The sequence below is a fragment of the Monodelphis domestica genome, chromosome 4 (genome assembly GCF_027887165.1).
Source record: "Monodelphis domestica isolate mMonDom1 chromosome 4, mMonDom1.pri, whole genome shotgun sequence".
In the NCBI taxonomy this organism is placed as follows: domain Eukaryota; kingdom Metazoa; phylum Chordata; class Mammalia; order Didelphimorphia; family Didelphidae; genus Monodelphis; species Monodelphis domestica.
In genome coordinates this window covers 340,545,527-340,569,531 of record NC_077230.1, presented here as the reverse complement: position 1 = coordinate 340,569,531, position 24,005 = coordinate 340,545,527, and the positions used below count along the sequence as shown (strand labels likewise).

Genomic DNA, 24,005 nt, shown 5'->3' with positions numbered 1-24,005 from the left:
TCCTCCTGACTCCAGGCCTGGTTCTTTATCCACTGTACTATCTAGCTGCCCCTGACTAGATACCTTCTAAAGCTTTTCCCAGCTCCACTGTGATGCTGAACACAGGCTTGTTTCTCACCATTCTTTGCTTATGTCTTTGTATATCTGACAGTATCTGAGGAACTACATGAATGGGGGCCCACCTGGTTATGCTCCTTACTGTGAAGAAAGGCTAAGGAGGACCTTTGTGAATGGAACAAGGACCCAGCCTCCTAGCTGGCTGGAACTACAGGTATGAGCTGGGCTGGCTTTATGTAGGTTGGAGAAGGTAACTACTTATGATAGAGGTCTCTACCAACCCTGACCTGTCAACTAATCAAGCATTTTTCAAGCACCTACTCTGTACCAGACATCCCCAAGACATAAGTAAAATAGCTCCTGCCTTAAAGAGCTTATATTCTTTTTTTTAGTTATCTTTTTATTAGTTTCAAAGTTTAATTAATTAATTTAGATTTTTTTCCATGGTTACATGAATTATGTTCTTTCCCTCTCCTCCCACCCCTCTCTTGGAGCCAATGAGCAATTCCACTAGGTTTTAAATGTGTCATTGATCAAGACCTATTTCCATATTATTAATATTTGCATTAGGGTTATTATTTAGAGTCTACATCCCAAATCATATCCTCATCAAACCATGTGATCAAGCAATTGTTTATATTCTGTGTTTCCCACAGTTCTTTCTCTGGATGTAAATAGCGTTCTTTCTCATAAGTCCCTCAGAATTGTCCTTGATTACTAGCATTACTGCTAGTAGAGAAGTCTATCCCATTCGATTGTGCCACAGTGTATCCCTCTCTGTGTATAATGTTCTCCTATTTCTGCTCCTTTCACTCTGCATCAATTCTTGGAAGTTTTTCCAGTTCACGTGGAATTCCTCCAGTTCATTATTCCTTTTAGCACAATAGTATTCCATCACCAACAACAGATACCACAATTTATTTAGCTATTCCTCAGTCGAAGGGCATCCACTCATTTTCCAATTTTTTTTGCCACCACAAAGAGTGCAGCTATAAATATTTTTGTAAGAGCTTATATTCTAATGCCAGAGTACTGCCTTATGATCCTGCTTGCCTGAAAATCACAGAATCTCAGAGCTGAAAAGGATCTTGACCTAATACCATGTTGGCAAACCTTTGGCATTCGTACCAGAGGGGACTCTCCCCCTCTCCACCTTGCCTGAGGACATTTCTCACTTCACTCACCTCTCTGCCCAGCAGTCCAATGGAAGAGCTTCCTCCCTTCTCTGTCTGGGGTAAGGCATGAGGCTCACATACAAGGTTGCACTTTGGGCACTTGGTCTCTAAAAGGTTTGCCATCACTGATCTAATCTATCACTGAGTAGGAATGCCCTGCACTGAGTCTACAACATAGAACCATTCAGACCCCATTTGAAAATCTCTAAGAAAAGAGATCTTAGACTGGTATTGTGAGAAGAGTATTGAATTTGGAGTCGGATGACCTGGGTTCTAATGTCAGCTGAAAACTATTAGTTGTATTTTAGTCAAGACCCTTCACCTCCTTAATTCACTTTCATCTTCTCATCTATAGAATGAAACTAATAACACTTGTACTATTCATCTCACAGGGTTATTTTGAGGGAAGAGTTCCATAGTCTTTAATATATTAGAGAAATGTGTTAGTAGTATCATTAATTTCCAGGGAAATCCAGTCTATCTTTGGACAGTTTTGCTTATTATGATATTTTTATTGATATCCAATCTAAATCTGTCTGCTTGTAACTTCCACCCATCACTCTTAGTTCTACCCTCTGAGCCTAAGGAAGAGAAGTCTAATCTAGCTTTTGCAAAAAGAGGCCCTTGAGTTCTCTTCAGTTCTGAGATGCTGTGATTCTGTGATGGGGTCATTGGCTTTGTCACACAGCAAGCAAGGCCCAGCATTAGAGTTCTTTTCTGAGGCCAGATGATGATCTAGAATGTGTCATCTCCACAAAGCCCCCTGTGAAAATGCAGCTACAGAACAGAGAAGATATAAAGACTTTGAGGGGAGGAGCAGGTTTCTCCTCTAGCCTGGTCCCAGTAGGGTAGATGATCAGATTAGCATGTCATCACCTCCAAATGCCTACCTACTTTCAAAGATGGCAAGCCAAGCTGCAAATCAAGCTAGAAGTGTATCTTGGCTCCCATGAGTAATGCATCCAGTTTGTTCTCAATCTACTCATGAAAGTTTTGTGAGACAGAAAGACACAGCCACATGCTGGCTGGTTCAAAAAGAAAATAGCCTGGCTTTATTCAGTCAAAGAGGGGACAGGATAGTCTAATGGAGTGAGTCTTGGACTGGAAAGCAGGACACCCAGGATCCATTTGTGGCTCTATTCCAACTTTAGTAGTGACTATGGACAAGTCATTTACCTTCTCTGGGTCATACTTTCCTCAATGTTAAAATGAGGTTGAAATAAAGGATTTATAAGATCCATTCCTGCTTCAACATTTTATGTACTAGAGTCCCTTTTAGCTACAACCTCTTGGATTCTTTTTTTTTTAAACCATTACTTTCTGTCCTATTAACAACTCTAAGACACAGAAGGGCAAGGGCTGGGCAATCATGGTTAAATGACTTGCCTAGGGTCTTACAGCTAAGAAATGTCTGAAGCCAGATTTGAGCCCTGACTTCAGGTCTGGAACTCTACCTACTGCCACCTAGCTGTCCCCAAATCCTAGGTTCTGATTGCCTATGTTCCAAAGTCTCTTACATCTCTGCTTTTTGTGCTTTAAGGACTCTTACACGGTCTCCTGTCTTACCCCTGTTCAGGTGTTATCTTTGGGCAGTGGGAATGATTGTATTATGGAAGCTATCTTCTAGTGTAAACAATGCACCAAGGAGCAGAGGGCCAAGGAGCATGATACCCCATGGCAGCTCTTCTTCCACAAGGAAATCTTTAGCAGCCCATGTTCTAAGACCCTTCTAGTTCTGACCTTCTGTGTTTTAAAGTCCCTCTCAGCTCTGACATTTGATACCCAGGGAGACCTGTAGGTCATTCCAATGTGTCTACTCTAACTTTCTGTGGTCTCATTTTGCCCCTGAAACATCATAGGCTACAAAATCCAAGAAACCCATCATGTTGCCTGTGACATTTATGGACGGGACCACCAAGACCCTCTTGGCTGACTCAGCAACAACAGCCCGAGAGCTCTGCAACTCTCTCGCCGACAAGATAACACTCAGGGATCGCTTTGGGTTTTCTCTCTACATTGCCCTATTTGATAAGGTTTGTGCTTCCTTGATTCAAACCAGAAGGCCAGAGGGGAGGGTATGTGCCTATGTGAATTCCAAGTCATTTCTCTTTGAGTCTCAGTTTTTTTCTTTGAAAAACGGGGGTAATACTAAAAAGCTCATGTGTCCTTACGTCTCTGCTGATGGCAAGGGATTTTCCCAGCTTCCTTGTGAAGTAGAACATATGAAATTAGGAAGCTTCCTAGATGGATGGGAGATAATAACCACCCGCCCAGGGACCTCTTCAGGCCCAGTAAAGCACAAACCCTTGGTTTATAGGAAAACAAAATTTATTTTATAGTAGGAGTAAGGAAAACTGGTAGGTAACACCCCATCACTCTTAAAACTAGACTCCACCCAACTCCCTATGTCCTTCTTTTGGATGATAAACCTTTAACATTTCAAGTGTGTTTTTTTTTTCTTTTTCTATATACAATAAATCTATTTGGCATTAGCCTCATCTGAAAAAAAAGGGGGGGGCAGCTGTAGCTCAGTGGATTGAGAGCCAGACCTAGAGATGGGAGGTCCTAGGTTCAAATCTGACCTCAGACATTTCTTAGCTGTAAGACCCTAGGCAAGTCACTTGACCCCCATTGCCTAGCCCTTACCACTCTTCTGCCTTGGAGCCAATACACAGTATTGACTCCAAGAGGGAAGGTAAGAGTTTAAAAAAAAAAGTTAGGGAGAGCTCTTCTTTCTCTTCTCTGGGCCCTGCCTACAGCTCCCATCTTATCTATGTAGGAATATAGTTAAGGGATAGAGTAGATTTTATGGATTAGCTATAAGACATACCAATGGAAATCACTCCCTTTTATAAAAGAGGAAAAAACTAAACCCTCAAGAGGGTGAAGAGACTTTCTCAGGAATCAAACAGCTTATACCTGTGATTAATTAGATTAGTTACAACTCTTACTTGAACACAGGTCTTTTAACTTCATCATTCCTTGGGCTAAACCTACTGGGAGTGCCGGTACCATCTGCCTTATAGGATTTTGTGAGTTCCCATAAGATGGCACAGGAAAAAAATCCCTTTGTAAGCTCCCAAGGGTGAAAAAATGTGTTTAGAACTTGGTGTTTCCCTTTCAATTTGTTTGTTGGATTTTGAGGCAGCTAGGTGGCACAATGCATAGAACACAGGATCTGGAGTCAGGAAGACTTGAGTTCAAATCCCACCTTAGACACTTCTATGACTCTAGGCAAGCCCTTACCTGTATTCCATCTCTGCTATGGGGAAAAAAGTCACTGATATTCAATTCAAGTGGCATTTATTAAGCAACAACTGTGAATGAGACTATGAGAAAGAGGGAAGCTAGGAGGCTCTGTGGATGGAGTGCTGGACCTGGAGTCAGGAAGACCTGAGTTAAATGTGATCTCCAACACACTAGCTGTGGACCGGGGCAAGTCACTTAGCCTCTGGAGAAGGAAATGGCAAACTTCTTCAGCATCTTTGCCAAGAAAACTGGACAATATGGTCCACGGGGTTACAAAGAGTCAGACACAATTGAACAATTGGACAACCACAACATGAACAACAGTGATAAAATCTGCAGTGCCTGACCTGCTTATATTCTGGTTGGCAGGACTGGGGGTGCCAGAGTAGGACACATCCATAGATAGGAATAGTCAACCAATAAGTCCTGAACACTGGAGACACAAGTACAAAGAATGAAACCATCCCCAGTCCTAAGCAACTTACATTCTAATGGGGTGGACAAGAAGCACAGAGAAAAATACAGTGTAAATATGAAGTGAATAAAAAGTCAGTAAATGCAAGGTAACAGGAGGGAGGGCATCAGCAGATAGGAGGAATAAGGAAAGGCTTTGTGTAGAAGTTGGTACTTGAGCTGAGTCTTAAAGGAAGAAAAAGATTAGACTCTCTGAGTTTAAGATAAGGATGAAATATTTTCCAGGCACATGGGATGGCCAAAATAATACTTGTTGTTCAGTTGTCCTCTCTTGGTGACCCCAAGCTTTTTTTTTTCCCTGTTAAGTATTCGTTTTTTTATTTGAAAATTTTTATTTAATTAGTTAATTAGAATGTTTTTCCATGGTTATATGATTCATATTCTTCCCCCCCCTTCCACCCCATTCCCATAGCTAACGAGCTGCAATTCCACTGGGTTTTACATGTGTCGTTGAATAAGACTGATTTCCATATTATTAATATTTGCATTAGGGTGATCATTTAAAGTCTATATCCCCAGTCATATCCCCACTGACCCATGTGATCAGGGAGTTGTTTTTCCTCTGCATTTCTACTCCCACAGTTCTTTTTTTTTATTTTTTTTATTTTATTTTTTTTTAAATATATTTTATTTGATCATTTCCAAGCATTATTCGTTAAAGACATAGATCATTTTCTTTTCCTCCCCCCCACCCCCCATAGCCGACGCGTAAGTCCACTGGGCATTAGATGTTTTCTTGATTTGAACCCATTGCTTTGTTGATAGTATTTGTATTAGAGTGTTCATTTAGAGTCTATCCTCTGTCATGTCCCCTCAACCTCTGTATTCAGGCAGTTGCTTTTCCTCGGTGTTTCCACTCCCATAGTTTATCCTTTGCTTATGAATGGTGTTTTTTTCTCCTGGATCCCTGCAAGTTGTTCAGGGACATTGCACCGCCACTAATGGAGAAGTCCATTACGTTCGATTATACCACAGTGTATTAGTCTCTGTGTACAATGTTCTCCTGGTTCTGCTCCTCTCGCTCTGCATCACTTCCTGGAGGTTGTTCCAGTCTCCATGGAACTTCTCCACTTTATTATTCCTTTTAGCACAATAGTACTCCATCACCAACATATACCACAGTTTGTTCAGCCATTCCCCAATTGATAGGCATCCCCTCGTTTTCCAGTTTTGGGCCACCACAAAGAGCGCAGCTATTAATATTTTTGTACAAGTCTTTGTGTCCATTATCTCTTTGGGGTACAGACCCAGCAGTGCTATGGCTGGGTCAAAGGGTAGATATTCTTTTGTCGCCCTTTGGGCATAGTTCCAAATTACCCTCCAGAATGGTTGGATCAATTCACAACTCCACCAGCAATGCATTAATGTCCTGACTTTGCCACATCCCCTCCAGCATTCATTACTTTCCTTTGCTGTTATGTTAGCCAATATGCTAGGTGTGAGGTGATACCTCAGAGTTGTTGTGATTTGCATCTCTCTGATTATAAGAGATTTAGAACACTTCTTCATGTGCTTGTTAATAGTTTTGATTTCTTTATCTGAGAACTGCCTATCCATTTCCCTTGCCCATTTATCAATTGGAGAATGGCTTGATTTTTTGTACAATTGATTTAGCTCATTATAAATATGAGTAATTAAACCTTTGTCAGAGGTTTCTATGAAGATTTTTTCCCAATTTGTTGTTTCCCTTCTGATTTTAGTTATATTGGTTTTGTTTGTACAAAAGTTTTTTAGTTTGATGTAGTCAAAATTATTTATTTTACATTTTGTGATTCTTTCTATATCTTGCTTGGTTTTAAAGCCTTTCCCCTCCCAAAGGTCTGACATGTATACTATTCTGTGTTTACCCAATTTACTTATGGTTTCCTTCTTTATGTTTAAGTCACTCACCCATTTTGAATTTATCTTGGTGTAGGGTGTGAGGTGTTGATCTATTCCTAGTCTCTCCCACACTGTCTTCCAATTTTCCCAACAGTTTTTATCGAATAGTGGATTTTTGTCCCAAAAGCTGGGATTTTTGGGTTTATCATATACTGTCTTGCTGAGGTCGCTTTCCCCCAGTCTATTCCACTGATCTTCCTTTCTGTTTCTTAGCCAGTACCAAATTGTTTTGATGATTGCTGCTTTGTAATATAGTTTTAGGTCAGGGACTGCAAGGCCCCCATCATATGTGTTTTTTTTCATTATTTCCCTGGATATCCTTGATCTTTTGTTCTTCCAAATGAACTTTGTTATGGTTTTTTCTAAATCAGTGAAGAAGTATTTTGGTAGTTCAATGGGTATGGCACTAAATAGATAAATAAGTTTGGGTAGGATGGTCATTTTTATTATATTGGCTTGTCCTATCCATGAGCAGTTAATGTTTTTCCATTTGTTCAAGTCTAGTTTTAGTTGTGTGGCGAGTGTTTTGTAGTTGTGTTCATATAGTTCCTGTGTTTGTTTTGGGAGATAGATTCCTAGGTATTTTATTTTGTCTAAGGTGATTTTGAATGGGATTTCTCTTTCTAGTTCTTGCTGCTGAGCTGTGTTGGAGATATATAGAAAAGCTGATGATTTATGTGTGTTTATTTTGTATCCTGCAACTTTGCTAAAGTTGTTGATTATTTCAATTAGCTTTTTGGTTGAATCTCTAGGATTCTTTAAGTAGACCATCATGTCATCCGCAAAGAGTGATAACTTGGTCTCCTCCTTGCCTATTTTGATGCCTTCAATTCCTTTATCTTCTCTAATTGCTACTGCTAGTGTTTCTAGTACAATGTCAAATAGTAGAGGTGATAATGGGCATCCTTGTTTCACTCCTGATCTTATTGGGAATGCATCTAGTTTATCCCCATTGCAGATGATATTAGCTGTTGGTTTTAGATATATACTGTTTATTATTTTTAGGAATGACCCTCCTATTCATAAGCTTTCTAGTGTTTTTAATAGGAATGGGTGTTGTATTTTATCAAAGGCTTTTTCTGCATCTATTGAGATAATCATGTGGTTCTTGCTAGTTTGCTTGTTGATGTGGTCAATTATGTGGATGGTTTTCCTAATGTTGAACCAGCCCTGCATCCCTGGTATGAATCCTACTTGATCATGGTGAATGATCCTTCTGATCACTTGCTGGAGTCTTTTTGCTAGTATCCTATTTAAGATTTTTGCATCTATATTCATTAGGGAGATTGGCCTATAGTTTTCTTTCTCTGTTTTTGACCTGCCTGGTTTTGGAATCAGTACCATGTTTGTGTTGTAAAAGGAGTTTGGTAGAACTCCCTCTTTGCTTATTATGTCAATAGTTTGTATAGTATTGGGATTAACTGTTCTCTGAATGTTTGATAGAATTCACAGGTGAATCCATCAGGCCCTGGGGATTTTTTCTTAGGAAGTTCTTTGATGGCTTGATGGATTTCAATTTCTGATATGGGATTATTTAAGAATTCTATTTCCTCTTCTGTTAGTCTAGGCAGTTTGTATTTTTGTATATATTCATCCATTTCTCCTAAATTGGTGTATTTGTTGCCATATAATTGGGCAAAGTAATTTCTAATGATTGCCTTAATTTCCTCCTCATTGGAGGTGCTGTCCCCCTTTTCATCTTTAATGCTGTGAATTTGCTTTTCTTCCTTCCTTTTTTTAATTAGATTGACCAGTACTTTGTCTATTTTGTTTGTTTTTTCAAAGTACCAGCTTCTTGTCTTATTATTAAATCAATAGTTCTATCACTTTCGATTTTATTAATTTCTCCCTTAATTTTTAGGATTTCTAATTTGGTTTTCTGCTGGGGGTTTTTAATTTGATCGCTTTCGAGTTTTTTCAATTGCATTTCCAATTGATTGATCTCTGCTCTCCCTTGTTTGTTAATATAAACATTCAGGGATATGAATTTGCCTCTGATTACCGCTTTGGCTGCGTCCCAAAAGGTTTGAAAGGATGTTTCGCCATTGTCATTTTCCTTGATGAAATTATTAATTGTTTCTATGATTTCTTCTTTAACTAAACGGTTTTGGAGTATCATATTGTTTAATTTTCAATTGGTTTTAGATTTGGTTTTCCATGTACCATTACTAATCATTATTTTTATTGCCTTGTGATCTGAGAAGGCTGCATTCATTATTTCTGCTTTTTTGCATTTGTGTGCTATGTTTCTGTGACCTAATGTATGGTCAATTTTTGTGAATGTGCCATGTGGTGCTGAGAAGAAGGTGTATTCCTTTTTATCCCTATTTATTTTTCTCCATATGTCTATTAATTCTAATTTTTCTAAGATTTCATTCACTTCTTTTACCTCTTTCTTATTTATTTTTTGATTTGATTTATCTAAATTTGATAATGGTTGGTTTAAGTCTCCCACTAGTATGGTTTTATTGTCTATTTCTTCCTTCAATTCTCCTAGTTTCTCCATTAGAAATTTGGGTGCTATATTATTTGGTGCATACATGTTGATTAATGATATTTCCTCATTGTCTAGAGTCCCTTTTAACAAAATATAATTACCTTCCCTATCCCTTTTGATCAGGTCTATTTTTGCATTGGCTTTATCAGATATCATGATTACCACTCCTGCCTTCTTTCTATCAGTTGAGGCCCAGAAGGTCTTACTCCATCCTTTAATTCTGACCTTGTGGGTGTCAACCCGCCTCATGTGTGTTTCTTGAAGACAACATATGGTAGGGTTTTGGATTCTAATCCATTCTGCTATTCGTCTACGTTTTATGGGTGAGTTCATCCCATTCACGTTCAAAGTTATGATTGTCATTTGTGGACTCCCTGGCATTTTGATTGCCTTCCCTAATTCTAACCTTTTCTTCTTCGGCTCTACCTTTTAGTCCAGTGATTTACTTTGAATCAGTCCCCCTTGTCCCCTCCCTTGATGTTTCCCTTTTTAGTCCCTCCCTTTTTCTTCCCTCCCCCTCCCCCCTCTCTTTCCCTCCCTTTTTGTTCTCCCTCTCCCCCTCCCCCCCTTGGTTTTCCCTTCTCCTTACCCTTGTTGGGTAAGATAGAATTCAAGATCCCAATGGATCTGGATGTTTTTCCCTCTCAGAGTTGATTTCCCTGAGATTGAGGTTTAAGTAAACCCCCCCCCCTCTCTTCCTCTCCTTCTTATAGGAGTTTTCTTCCCCTCCCCTTCCCATGTGAATCTTTGTGTGAGAACCATTATTCTATTTGGTCTTTCTTTACCCCCTATTTATACATTACATTTTCCCCACATGTTAGTATACATAGATTGATATAAATGTAGTCCTTATAGAAGAGAGTTTGAGTAAAAGAAGAAGATAACATTTTTCCCCTTTCCTTAATATTTACCTTTTCAGGTATTCCTTGCTCTTTGATTTTCAGTATCAAACTTTCCACAGAGCTCTGGTCTTTTCTTTGCAAAAAGTTGGAAGTCTTCTATTTTGTTGAATGCCCATACTTTCCCTTGGAAGTATATAGTCAGTTTTGCTGGGTAGCTGATTCTTGGTTGGAGACCCAGCTCTCTTGCCTTTCTGAAGATCATGTTCCATGCCTTACGATCATTCAGAGTAGAACTTGCAAGGTCTTGGGTGACCCTGATTGGCATTCCTTTATATCTAAATTGTCTTTTTCTGGCTTCCTGTAGGATTTTTTCTTTTGTTTGATAGCTTTGGAATTTGGCAATTACATTCCTGGGAGTTGTCTTTTGGGGGTTTAGTGTAGAAGGTGTTCTGTGAGCTCTGTCAGTGGCTGTATTGCCCCCTTGTTCTAGAATCTCTGGGCAATTTTCTTTGATTATATCTTGTATCACCATGTCCAGTTTGGTGTTTATTTCTGGCTTTTCTGGGAGTCCAATTATTCTTAAATTTTCTCTTCTCCCTCTATTTTCCAGATCTATCACCTTGTCGGTGAGATATTTTATGTTCTCTTCTAATTTCTTGGTGTTTTGGCTTTGCTTTATTAGTTCTTGCTTTAAAGCCTGGTTTTCTTTTACAGTTTGGTCAAACTGGTTTTGTAGATGCGTGAATTTCTTTTGCATTATTTCCCACTTTTCCTCCCAGAGGGCTTCCATCTTTTTGGTCATTTCTGATTCAAATTCTTCATGGGTTTGTGGAGAGTTTCTATTTCCTTTGGAAGATTTTGGAGAATTTTCTTGTATATCTTCTTCTATCTGCTCTGTATTTTGTATTTTGGCTCCATAGAATGTGTCCAAAGTCGCCCCTTTCTTCTTATTTTTTTTTGGTATTTTGGGGCTTCTGTGTTTCTGTGGAGTTTGCCATCTCTGAATGTGGAGGATTAGCTTTTCTTATCTCTGTCTGGTGTTCAGAGGCTTTAGTCCTGGGCAGATGTTGGTTCTATGAGCTTTCCCTGGGTTAAACTGAATATGCCTCACTGGAACTGGAATGGAAGGGTCGGACCACGAGGCCACACTCTCCCCCCGGCTCGCTTTCCGGAAGTTGCCTTCAGAATCGCTGGCCGTGAGGCTGTTTGGTCGGCCTGCGGGGGGATAGGCTGCAGCTTCCCCAAGCTCTGAGGGCAAGGACTTTCACTGAGACTTGGATAGCAGGATCCAGCCCCTGAGGCTGTCTTGCCCACCCAGAGGGTTGCTGTTGTTTCGAGCAGCTCTCTGCAGCGGAAGCCCCAGGCAGTAACTTTCACTGGGACTCGGGTAGAAGGCCCTGAGGGTTGTTGTTCCGAGGACCCTGCTCTCTGAGCCAGGCCGGGCTGCGGCTTCCCGGAGCCTTGGACTCTGCGCTCCTACCCCTGAGGTCCAAGTGATCTTGGGTTCTGGCTTTTGAGGGGAGCCGTACCTTTTGAACCGGGTCCAGGTCCAGGAGGAGGGTTCCCAGGGTCTGTGCTTTTGATCGTTTTGAATTTCAGCGCCTTAGGAGCTTATAGTTTGAGATCGGTAGGGAAGGGTTTTCCGGAGATCTGAACTTTAGCTTTCTCTAAGCCACCATCTTAACCGGAAGTCGACCCCAAGCTTTTTAGCAAAGATAATAGTGATTTGTTATTTAATTCTCCAGCCCATCGTACAGATGAGGAAACTGAGGCAAACAGTGAAGTGACTTGCTCAGGGTCACACAACTAATAAGTGTTTGAGATAGGATTTCAATCAGATCATCTGGACTTCAAGTTCAGAGCTCTATCCTCTGCACTACCTAGCTGCCCAAATAATACATGATGTCCAAAAAGTCTTAGTGCAGCTTTCGGATTGAATAATTTCAGAAGTATAAATGCTATCTGGTTACAAAAACTATCATTTGAAAGCTTATATACATTTCTCTATTTATTTATTTAGTTAGGTCTAAGAATTTTGCATTATAAATTTTAATTTTTTATTTAAACAAGTCAGGGCACTCTGCATTAAGCATTCATGTGCAACAGTTTTGGGATGACACTTTCTCAGACCAATGAATTGGTAGAAGTCACCTCTATCACCCAAATTCTCCATTAGGCTTTTTCTTTGGATGATCTCGAGTCTATGATTACAATTGGTGCCTTACAAAGTTCAAAAGTTGAATAGAATGATCAACAGTGCTTGACACTGATTATAATAAATTGTAACAAGAAATAACAAGAAATATTTTAAAACTTAAATGAAATAATTAGTCTTTCAAATGTTGTTTTTGTACATTTGCAGCATTTGCACTTCTTTTTTTATTTTATTTTAATTATCATGCAAACCCCACTTCCATGTTGGTCATTGTTTTAAGAGCTAAGTCATATCTAACCAAAACCCCCAAACAAAACTGTAAATACACAGATGTGAAAGATAGGATGCTTTGATTCGCATCCATCCAACTCCAACAAGCATTTGTACTTCTGAAGTTAATAAAGCTTTAACACTTTTTGTTGTTGTTGTTGACAATTTGTATGAGGTAGTAAACCAAAGAAGCAAAAGAGAAATCAAAGTCTAGGGGATCTGAGAATGGAGAGGCCATTTTCAGTTCTAGAATCAGAAAGGCTACAATGTTAGAGGTAGTTCTGGCAACAATACTGTTGGTGTTGTTGTTATTATTATTATTATTTTAAACCCTTACCTTCTATCTTGGAATCAATACTGTTGTGAGATTTAAAATGGTTGATGTCTTAAATTGTAGTGATTAAAATAGTGAAAGATATAAATTGTGATAGATATAAGAGAGGGTGAGTAAATTTGACTGCAGAAATATGTTTCACTACAGTGTCTTGGGTTTAAAATCAAATATAAGGTGGTCGCCAGGGAAATATTCCCAATTATTCAAATACCCAAGTCAATTAGGTTTTATAGAGATTTTAATTAACAATACAATGAGTAATCAAAGAAAGAGAGGGAGAGTAAGAAAGGAATAAGTATGAAGGGCCTCAAAGCCAATATGGCCTAGACCTGAGTCTTAAAAGAGAAATCAGTCAGTTTTTTATAACTCACCATAAGATCTGTCTAAGTAAGGATTTCTAATGACACCAGGCCAGCAGCATCTCAGCTGCTTTCACCAGCTCCCTCCTCCATCTGAATGTTTCAGAATCAGTCTCCTCAGAATGAGTCTCTCCAATCTGAATGTTTCAGAATGACTTCCCAGCTCTTCCCTGAGCTCTTCTTTTTAAGGGCAAAATTTCCTCTGTCACCTCCCCTAAGTCCTTACATCTACCAATCACTGTAGATGTTTCTAAAGGACCGCCCATTTTTAGTCCACACCTAAGAAGGTGTGGATTTTTAAGTAATTCACACCAGGAAAGCTCTGAGTAAGTTTTCCAGTTCTTTGTTCCTTGTAAATTCCCAAGTTGCTTGACCTTTATAGGTACTTAGCTTAAGAAAAGTATGGGTTTAAGTACTTTTCATTGTTCAGAAAAGAGTTTACAACTTTATCTTCCCCTAGGGCAGACCCAAGTAGGTAAAGTAGAATTCTCACATTCCTGCTTTAAGTAGAGTTCACTGTCCAAATGGGGAATGGTCTTAATCCAATCTTATAAAGTAGGGCCTGGGAAATTTTAAGGTTTACACTGTGTAGACAGAAGAGTGGTAAGGGCTAGGCAAGGGGTCAAGTGACTTGCCTAGGGTCACACAGCTGAGAAGTGTCTGAGGTCAGATTTGAACCCAGGACCTCCCGTCTCTGAGCCTGGCTCTCAATCCACTGAGCCACCCAGCTGTCCCCCTCCATTGTTATTGTTGCTGTCATTATCATTGTTAGCAAACTATGACTTGAATTCAATGTCCTACCTTGTCTGGCCTTCTTTTCCCTCTCTGTTGACCTCTTGTCTTGCCCCCATTCAGGTGTCATCTTTGGGCAGTGGGAATGACCATGTCATGGATGCCATCTCCCAGTGTGAGCAGTATGCCAAGGAGCAGGGCGCCCAGGAGCGCAATGCCCCATGGAGGCTCTTCTTCCGCAAGGAGATCTTTACACCCTGGCACAACCCTCGTGACGACAGTGTGGCCACTAACCTCATTTACCAGCAGGTCGTCCGAGGGGTGAAGTTTGGGGAGTACCGGTGTGAGAAGGTAGGTCTGCTGGCCTCTTGTTCCGGGTTATTACACGCTGAAGGTGAGAAGGAAGAGACAGCACCTGGGTGGATTAGACCAGGGAGGGTCAGTCTTCTCATTTCCTTCCTGGGAATAGGATGCTTCTCTCTTCGATTGTTCCTCATGAGATTAGATCTAGAACAGTGTCTAATTAGCCCAGTCTGGGGCCAGTTCTCATCAGAGGCTAGAGCAGAGCAGTCCCCTGACTTTCTGCTTTGATATACTCTGATACATAGCTCCAGGGGCTCCCTCCCAGGCCTTTGTACCCAACCCAAAGCACTTCATAAAACACATGCCAAGAACCAACTGAAGAAGGAATCCTGAGGCTGCCAGAGGGGAGTCCTATAGGGTTCAAGTGCCTTCCTGGGCTTCCTTCTAGTTGCCCAAACTTAGAACCTCAGAGTCATCCTTTCCTCCTTACTTGCCCTCACCTGAGCTATCCATTCCATTGTGGAATCTTGTCATCTCTACCCTCACAACTTGTCTCCTTCCAGCTCTTTCTCTCCACTAACCTAAACACTACACTTCCTCAGACCCAGACATTTGCAATAGCCTCCTTTCTTTAAACCCCCTCACCTTCTGTCTTAGAATCAATATTGGGTATTGGTTCCAAGGCTAAAGAGTGGTAAGGGCTAGGCAAGGGGGGTCAAGTGACTTGACCAGGGTCACACAGCTAGGAAGCCCATTCAATAGCTTTCTAATGGGTCTTTCTACCTCAAGTCTCTCCTAGATGAGGTCATACATGGGAGAGTGCTTTCTCAACTATAAATGAACACAATATAAATATAAGCTTCTAAGTTATTGTGAGCCAGGCCTATGTTAGGTCAGTTCAGAGTAGGTTCAAGGTTTAAAACACAATAAGGATAAAGGAGAAGGGATGCAAGGGGTGCAAAGTTGAGGATAAAAAGAAAAAGAAGATAAAGCTCTACCACAAATATAACCCTTAAGCTCAGGAGTTTTGTCCGTCCTCCCCAGCAACAGCCCTCCAGAAGTCCATTTGCTATTCATCAACCAAACCTTAATAGAGCTTAGTACTTAAGAATTAGGGAAAAGAGAAACTCTGTATGGGTTGGAGGAAACAGAGAATCTTCTCAAAGAAGGTGGCATATGAGCTGGACCTGGATTTATTCTCTTTCTTTCTTCCATATCTCTGACCCTACCAGGAAGATGACCTAGCAGAACTGGCTTCTCAGCAATATTTTGTTGACTATGGGTCAGAGATGATCCTGGAACGGCTCCTGAATCTGGTCCCCACCTACATCCCAGACAGGGAGATCACGCCACTAAAGACCCTTGAGAAGTGGGCCCAACTTGCCATTGCTGCTCATAAAAAGGTAGGCAGGTGGTTCTCTGGAAGCTATTGGGAGGGGTTTGGGGGGGGATGAGACCCTTAAAAAGGGGGCATTCTTCTTGGAAGAATACCTTACTGAGGAGTCATGAAACTCAGAGTCAAGTTCTGATTCTGCTACCAACTTACAGAATAATCTAGGGGGATAAGATTCATCTGGAAGGACAGAAGCAAAGGTTTTTATCTTAAGAGTTTTATCTGCCAAATGAGTAAATTCCTATAAAGTTTCTCCAGATACATTTTTAAATTTTATTTTTATATTATAAATTATATTATATAATATGTTATATATAAAGTTATATATATTATAATTTATTTTATATTTAAATTTAAATTATTTTTTTCTAGCTCTATAAAGTAATCATTTGTAGTCTGATTGGTATGGCACAGAATAAGTACATTAATTTTGATAATTTGATAATTATTTTTAATAGTTCTCCAGTTATTTAGATCTGTCTTTATTTGTGTGAAAGGTGTTTTGCAATTGTGTTCATATAGTTCCTGTGCATGTATTGGCGGGTAGGCTCTCATATATCATATACTGTCTGTAGTATTTTAAATGAAGTTTCTCTTTCTATTTCTTCCTATGGATTTTGTTGGTATATAGGCATGTGGATGTTTTGTGTGGGCTTATTTTATATTTTGGAGCTTTGCATCTGCAAAAAAGTTGTACTTTTGTTTCCTGATTGCCTGTGCTAATTCCTTAAATTTCTTTTTCTTCTTATAGTTAGAATTCTATTATTTTACATATATATATATATCTTGTTAAATATTTCACAATTACATGTAAAAAATTACTTTCATTTGAAAAAATTTTGAGGTCCAAATTCTCTTTCCCTCCCTTTCCTCTCCTACCCTTAAGAAGGCAAGTAATATGATATAAATTATACATATGAAGTTATACAAAACATATTTCCATATTAGCCATGTTGCAAAACAGCAAGGAAAATAAAGAATGCTTAGAAAGAATTTGTCATCATGAGTCCTTTGGAATTGTTTTGGATCATTGTCTTGACCAGAGTAATAAGTAGCATTTCTTATATTAAATAATAATGATGATAATGGAATCCTTGCTTTACCTCAACCTTATTGGGAAGGCTTCTAATTTATCCCCATTACAGATGATGCTTGCTCTTCATGTTAGATAGATATTATTTTTTAAAAATTTAAACCCAATTTATTCCTGTGCTTTCTAATATTTTTGACAGGAATGGGTGTTGAATTTTACCAAAGCATTTTCTGTATCTTTTTAAATTAAAATGAATGATTTTTGTTATTTTAATGAATGATAATTAAAATGAATGATATTTGTTATTGATGTGATTGATTATACTTATACTTTTCCTAATATTTTTTCAGCTCTAAATTCCTGGCAAAAATCCAGCCTAGTTATTCTGTATAATGTTTGTGCTGTATTGTTTCAATCTCCTCTCTAGCTTTCTATAGTTTTTTTCCCATGTTTTGGATCTCCTTGGTTTAGATATCAAAATCATATTTGTATCATAAAATGAATTTGGTAGGATTCTTTTTAGCTATTTTTTTCAAAGTTTATGTAGCTCAGGAATTAATTATTCTTTAACTGTTTGGTAGAATTCACTTTTAAAGCCATCTGGTACTGAGGTTTTTTTTTTTCTTAAGGAGTTCGTTTGTTGGTTGTTCAGTTTCCTTTTCTAAGAAAGGGTTATTTAAATATTCTATTATTTAAATATTCTATTCCCTATTCATTTGGTTTTCTAGTTTTGTATATGTTATTTATTTAACTTAGATAGTTTTATTGACATAGAATTGGGCTAAATAGTGCCTAATAATTACTTTTCTTTCTTCTTCATTGGTTGTGAATTCACCCTTTCCACTTTTGATAATGGTAATTTGATTTTCTTATTTTAAAATAAAATTAGCAATAATGTATCTATTTTACTTTTTGTAAATAGCTCCCTGATTTATTTATTAGTTCACTGTTTTGGAAGTTTGTGGGTTTTTTACTTTCAATTTATCTATTTATCCTTTGAGTTTAAGGATTTCTTTTTTTATGTTAAATTGGGAGTTTTAAATTTGTCGTTTCTCTAGTTTTTAGTCACAAATTCAATTTCTTGATTTGCTCTTTCTTTTAATAATATGTGTTTAGAGATATAAAATTTCCCCTAAGTACTACTTTAGCCACATTCCTCAAATTTTAGTATATTGTCTCATTATTGTTGTTAGCTTTAATAAAATTGTTCATTGTGCCTATGATTTGTTCTTTGAACTCACAATGCTTTAGCATTAAATTATTTAATTTTTTATTAATTTTTAACTGGACTTCAAAGGCTTTTTATTGAATGTACTTTTTATTACTTTATGGTCAGAAAAGATACATTTAATATTTCTGATTTTCTGCATTTGTTTGTGAAGTTTTTATGGATCAATATGTGATTAATTTTGTGAAGGAGATATGCAAAGCTTATAAATTACTCCTCTCTACTTCTATCCACCATTTTCCAGAGGCCTATCATATCTAACTTTTCTAAATGTCTATTTATCTCCTTATATTCTTTCTTTATTTTTTTATTTTGTGGTTAGATTTGTCTAGATCTGACAGGGGTAAATTGAGCCCCTTCCCCCACTACTATAGTTTTGCTCTCTATTTTCTCCTGTAACTTCTTTAATCTTTCCTTCAATAATTTGTACTATCTGTTGCTGGCTCATAATGGTTGAGTTTCAGTAGACTGCTGCTAGACTCAGTGATAAGTAGCCTGCTAGGAGGTTCTACAAGTTCAGAATGACTGAACTTCCCCTTGGCATTGATTCTGAATGTCTTTTGGTGTTTATGTTGATAATAGCTGGATGATGGTGTTGAGGATATTGAAGATGCTGCTGCTGTTGCTGCTTTTGGTTATGATGAGGATAAATATGATAGAAGCCAATGATCATAATAATGTTGGTGAAGATGAGGAAGAGAAGAATGGTAATGGTGATGGTGATGGGAAAGACAATGATAAAGGTGATGTGGGTAAGATGTTGAAGATGCTGCTGCTGGGGGCAGTTATGATGAGGATAAATATGGCAGAGGTCAATGATGATAATAATGTTGGTGGTAGTGAAGATGAGAAGAATGGTGGTTGTAGTAGTGACGATGGGAAAGACAATAATGAAGGTGATAGTGTTGTTGAAGATGATGCTGTTGGTGTTCATTATGATGAGGATAAGTATGGTGGTGGTGGTGATAGTGGTGATAATGATGGTGGCAATGAAAATGATGAAGATAATGGTGGTGGTGATGGCAAAGACAATAATGCTGGTGATAGTGATGGTGAGCATGATAGGGACTGTAACAATGGTGGGACTGGAAGTGGTGATGAAAGCAATGATGATAGCAATGATGATGATGACGGTGGTGGTGTTGAAGGTGACAAAGGTAAGGAAGAGACTGAACATTATTTCATTATCCCTCTAGGTTTTTCTGAAAAAATTACTAACTTGTGAGCTTTTTCATCTAATAGGGACCAATTAATGTCCGATGAGGTCCCCAATATAGGGTATGTATATATGTCTTATGGTCTTTCCTTTCTACCACAGGGGATTTATGCCCATAGGAGAACAGACCCTCAGAAAGTCAAAGAAGATGTAGTGAACTTTGCACGTTTCAAATGGCCTTTGCTCTTCTCTAGATTCTATGAAGCCTTTAAGTTCTCAGGTAACATCTCTAGGCTCCTCTCTCCCTATCCTTGTGTCTAGAGACAGAATTTCAGAGATGAAAAAGAACTTTCTTGGGCTGAGGTTCTTTCTCCAGTCAATCAATCAGTCCACAAGCATTTATTAAGTGTTTATTATATGTTAGGCATTGTGCCAAGTGCTGGGAATACAAAGATCAGAGAGACTACATTTAAGTAAAAAAAAAAAGGTACATATTAACATATACACAATTAATACAATACAGGAGCAACTAGGTGGCTCAATGGATAGAGAGCCTGGTTAGAGATGAGATATCCTAGGTTCAAATCTGGCCTCAGACACTTCCTAGCTGTGTGACCCTGGGCAAGTCACTTAACCCCAGTTCCTTAGCCCTTAGCATCCTTCTGCTTAGAACTGATACTTAGTATCAATTCTAATACAGAAAGTAAGGGTTTAAAAAATTAATACAAGGAAGGCACTAGCAGCTGGGGAGATCAGGGAAGTATTCATCTGCAAGGTGGCACTTGATCCAGATCCAGAAGAAAATCAGGGATTCATAGAGGCAAAGGTGAGAAGGCAATGAATTCCAGTCATGAGGTAAGCTAGTACAAAGGCATGGAAGTGGGAGATGAAGTTGTAGTGTTATATGTGTGGAACAGTATGTGGTCTTGAATGACTAGATCTCAGAGTTTGAGGCAGAGAATGTGTAAGCAACCTGGAAAAGTAGATAAGGGTTAAATTTTGAGGAACTTTGAATTACTCCAAAGGCAAAGGGAAACCACTGGAATTTATTGAACAGTGGAGGTATCATAATCAAATTTCTTTGGTGGCTATTTAAAGGCCAAATTGAAGAATTATGCCCTTGAGGCAGGGATGCAAATTAAAAGAGGTAATAAGGACCTGAACTAATATAGTATCTATGTGAATGGAGAAAAGGGGACTTAGATATTGTGGAGGTAGAAAACACAACATTTGACAAATGATAGGATATGTGGGTTAAGTGAGAATGAGGATGGCTCTGAGGTTAAGCCCTGAATGGGAGGACAGTGATGCTCTCAACAGCATTAACAGAGTTTAAAAGGGAAGGGATGAGAGATGGGATAAAGCATTCTGTTTTAGATCTTTTGAATTTGAGGTATCAATGTGACACTGGATAGAAATGTCCAGTAGGCAGTTCATGATGCAGTATTAGAGCTCAATAGAGACGCTTGAGCTGGAGAAAGATCCCGCCCCCCGCCCCCCCCGGATAATAATTGAGGATGACATTATAGAGAGAAAATAGGAAAGGAGCTGGACTGTACAGCTTAGATGATAGATCATCAAAGGAAAACTGAGGAGGATAGGTCAGGAAGGTAGACGGAGAACAAAGAGAGAAGAGTGTCATGAAAACCCCCAGAGGAAATTGTTTCCTGGAGGAGAGAGTGGTTAACAATGTCAAATGAAGCAGAGAGATCGAGGAGGCTGAGAACTGAGAAGACGCCATTAGATCTGGCAACAAAGAGAAGATGCTAGTAACTTTGAAGAGAACAGTTTCAGTCAATGATAGGGTTGGAAGCCAGATTATAGAGCATTAAAAGAGTGAGAGGAGATGAAGTCAAAGCACAGAGTGTAAACAGCTTTTTCAAGGAGTTTGGCCAAGAAGGAAAGGGAAGATTTAGATGAGTATCTACCAAGAGTGGTTGGATAAGAGTGTCTGCATATGCAAATAGGATGCCCCATCAAACTAAATTTTTTGAGGGCAAAGACTATACTTTCTTCTTCCTTGTTCTAGAATAAAATAGTCAACTGTATACATCAGAAGCTTGGACTATAACATTGACCCAAATCACCTAGAGACACAGATTGTGCCTGAGATCCTTTCTAGTGAGAGAAAGTGGGCTGTGGAAAACTAGTCAGCCTTCGTGGAGAAGGTGCAGTTGTAGTGAATGAGAAAGGTCATTAAAAAAAAATTGGCATTGGTATTGCCTGTCCCCAGAGGGCCAAACCAGGAGCAATGAATGGAAATTACAACCACTGGAGACAGAATGGCTCTTGGCCAGGGCAATCAATCAATCCATAAATATTTATTAAGCACCCACTATGTGCCAGCCACTGTACTAAACACTGTGGATACAGAAAAGAGGCAAAAGATGGTTTTTGCCCTCAAAGAGTTTACAATCTTCTGGAGGGAAGACACTAGGTAAATATATGTGAAGCAATCTATATACTGGATAATTAGGAAATAGTTAACAGAGGGAAGGCATTGGAGTTGAGAGGGAGTAAGGAAGGCTTCCCAAAGAAGGTGGGATTTTAGTGAGTGGCACATACAGGAAGTCAAGGAGGTCAGCAGTCAGAGCAAAGGAAGGAGAGCATTCCGGACATGAGGGATAGCCAGAAAAGACTTCAGGAGTTAAGAGATGGAGTGTCTTGTTCATGGGACATCCAGAAGGCCAGTGTCTCCAGAAAGAATAAGGTATAAGAAGACTGGTAGATAGAAGCTTGAAGTGGGGAGAGACTTGAGGCAGGTAGACCCACCAGCAACTATTGTAATAATCCAATGGTGAGGTGATAAGGGTCTGCACCAGTGTGGTGGCAGTATCAGTGAAGAGAAGGGGATATCTTCCAGAGACATTGCAAAGATGAAATTGGCAAGCCTTGGTAGCAGGATGCCCAAAATGATGAAAAGGGGATCCCAGGGGTCGGGAGCTAAGGACCATGAGAGAAAGCATAGATGCCTCTTAGGGCAGCGAGGTGGCATCAGGAAGACTCACATTCCTGAGTTCATACTAGATTCAGATACTTTCTAACTGTGTGACCCTGAGCAAGTTACTTAACCCTGCTTTGCCTCAGTTTCCTCATCTGTAAAATGAGCTGGAGAAGGAAATGACAAACCACTCTAGTATCTTTGCCAGAAAAAATCCAAATGGAGTCCTTAAGTGTCAGACATGACTAAACAACATTATAAACTGAAACATGCTATATACAAATGTGGGGACAGTTATTATTGGCATTGTAGGGTCTTAGAGTTTGCAGTTACCTCAGATATCATCTAATTCAATGTGTACTTAAATAGAAGCCCCTCTCTAACATCTCCAAGATATGGTTATCTATTCTGTGCTAGAAGACCGCTAGTGACAGGTTGCTAATTACCTTATGAGATAAGCTGTTCCACATTTAGGCAACTGTAATGGTTGGGATATTTTTCCATCTATCAAAATGAAATTGGTCTCACCGAATCTAACTGGAAGAGACTTAAAAGATCATTCAGTCCAACCCATACCTGACCAGGAATTCCTTTTACAGTATACCTGATAAATGGCCAAATGCCTCTATTTAAATACCTCCAAGGATGGGGAACTCACTATCTCCTAGGGTAGCCTATTCCAGCTCTGAGTCTTAGAAATGCACTCCCTATTCACTTTTGCCTCCTGGAATCTCTTACTTCCTTTGGGACTCAAATGCCACCTCCTGCAAGAGGGTCTTTCTAACTTCCCTTCAGCCCTTTCAGATAATAGTGCCTTCCTAGCATCTTATATGTGCCTGTCATAAGCATACTGTCTTCCCATTAGAACGTAAGCTCCTTGAGAGCAGGAATTGTTTTTGCTTTTTATTTGTATGCCTAGCACCTTAGCACATTCAGGGCCTGGCACAGAGCAGGCAATTAATAAATGTTTATTGATTGATTGGCTGAGTGATTAGGAATTTCTTGCTGAAATGTACCTCCCTGTAACTTGTCCCCATTGCTCCTAGTTCTGCTCTCCAGGACTAAAGAGAACAAGAATAATCCCTTTCCCTCTTGGCCGACCTTCAAATATTTAAAGACAATATTCCCATCTCCCTAGTCTTCTCTTCTCCAGGCTAAACATCCCCAGTTCCTTCAGCTGATTTTTCTATTATTAGTATTGCCATCATCATTATTACTTATAGTAAATACTGTTTCCAACCCAGGGCCAAGTCTGCCCAAGAATGATGTCATTGTCGCTGTCAACTGGACAGGGGTCTACTTTGTGGATGAGCAGGAGCAAGTCCTGCTGGAGCTCTCCTACCCTGAAATCACTGCTGTGTCCAGCAGCAGGTGAGGACATGGGGATGGGAGCAGGGACACACAAGAAGAACTAGTGCAATTGGCAGGCCAGCCAGGGAGTCAGACTAGAGAAGAGAGACCAAGTTAGATGGATACAAAGTGACAGAGATAGATGGAGAGATACAGAGAGAGACAGAAAGAGACACACAGAGACAAAGAGAAAGTCAGAAACAGAGACAGAGAAAGAGAAACACAGAGACAAAGAGACAGAAAGAGAAATATGCAGAGAGAAGCAGAAACAGAGACACACAAAAAGAGGGAGAGGAGAGACAGAACCAGGAGAGAGAAAAGGCAGACAGAGAGAGAGAAATAGAGAAAAGAGAGAGAGAAATACAGAAACATAAATAGAGGAGAGATAGAAAGACAGAAGAGAGAAGAGAAAGACAGAAACAGAGACACAGAGACAAAGAGAAAGTTAGAAACAGAGACAGAGAAACACAGAGACAAAGAGACAGAGACAGAAAGAGAAATACACAGAGAGAAGCAGAGACAGAGACACAAAAAGAGGGAGAGACAGAACAGGAGAGAGAGAAGGCAGACAGAGAG

General features: G+C 39.3%; 1 protein-coding gene across 1 annotated transcript in view; it reads left to right on the top strand.

The window, feature by feature from the left end:
• Nucleotides 1–24,005, top strand: part of MYO7A (myosin VIIA) — a 155,448-nt gene that overhangs the window by 93,261 nt on the left and 38,182 nt on the right. Inside the window, exons 28-33 of the mRNA XM_056794938.1 lie at nt 152–271; nt 3,092–3,265; nt 14,149–14,376; nt 15,561–15,731; nt 19,301–19,418; nt 23,324–23,450. Coding sequence (XP_056650916.1) covers nt 152–271; nt 3,092–3,265; nt 14,149–14,376; nt 15,561–15,731; nt 19,301–19,418; nt 23,324–23,450 — 938 coding nt within the window. The remainder of the gene's footprint in view (nt 1–151; nt 272–3,091; nt 3,266–14,148; nt 14,377–15,560; nt 15,732–19,300; nt 19,419–23,323; nt 23,451–24,005) is intronic.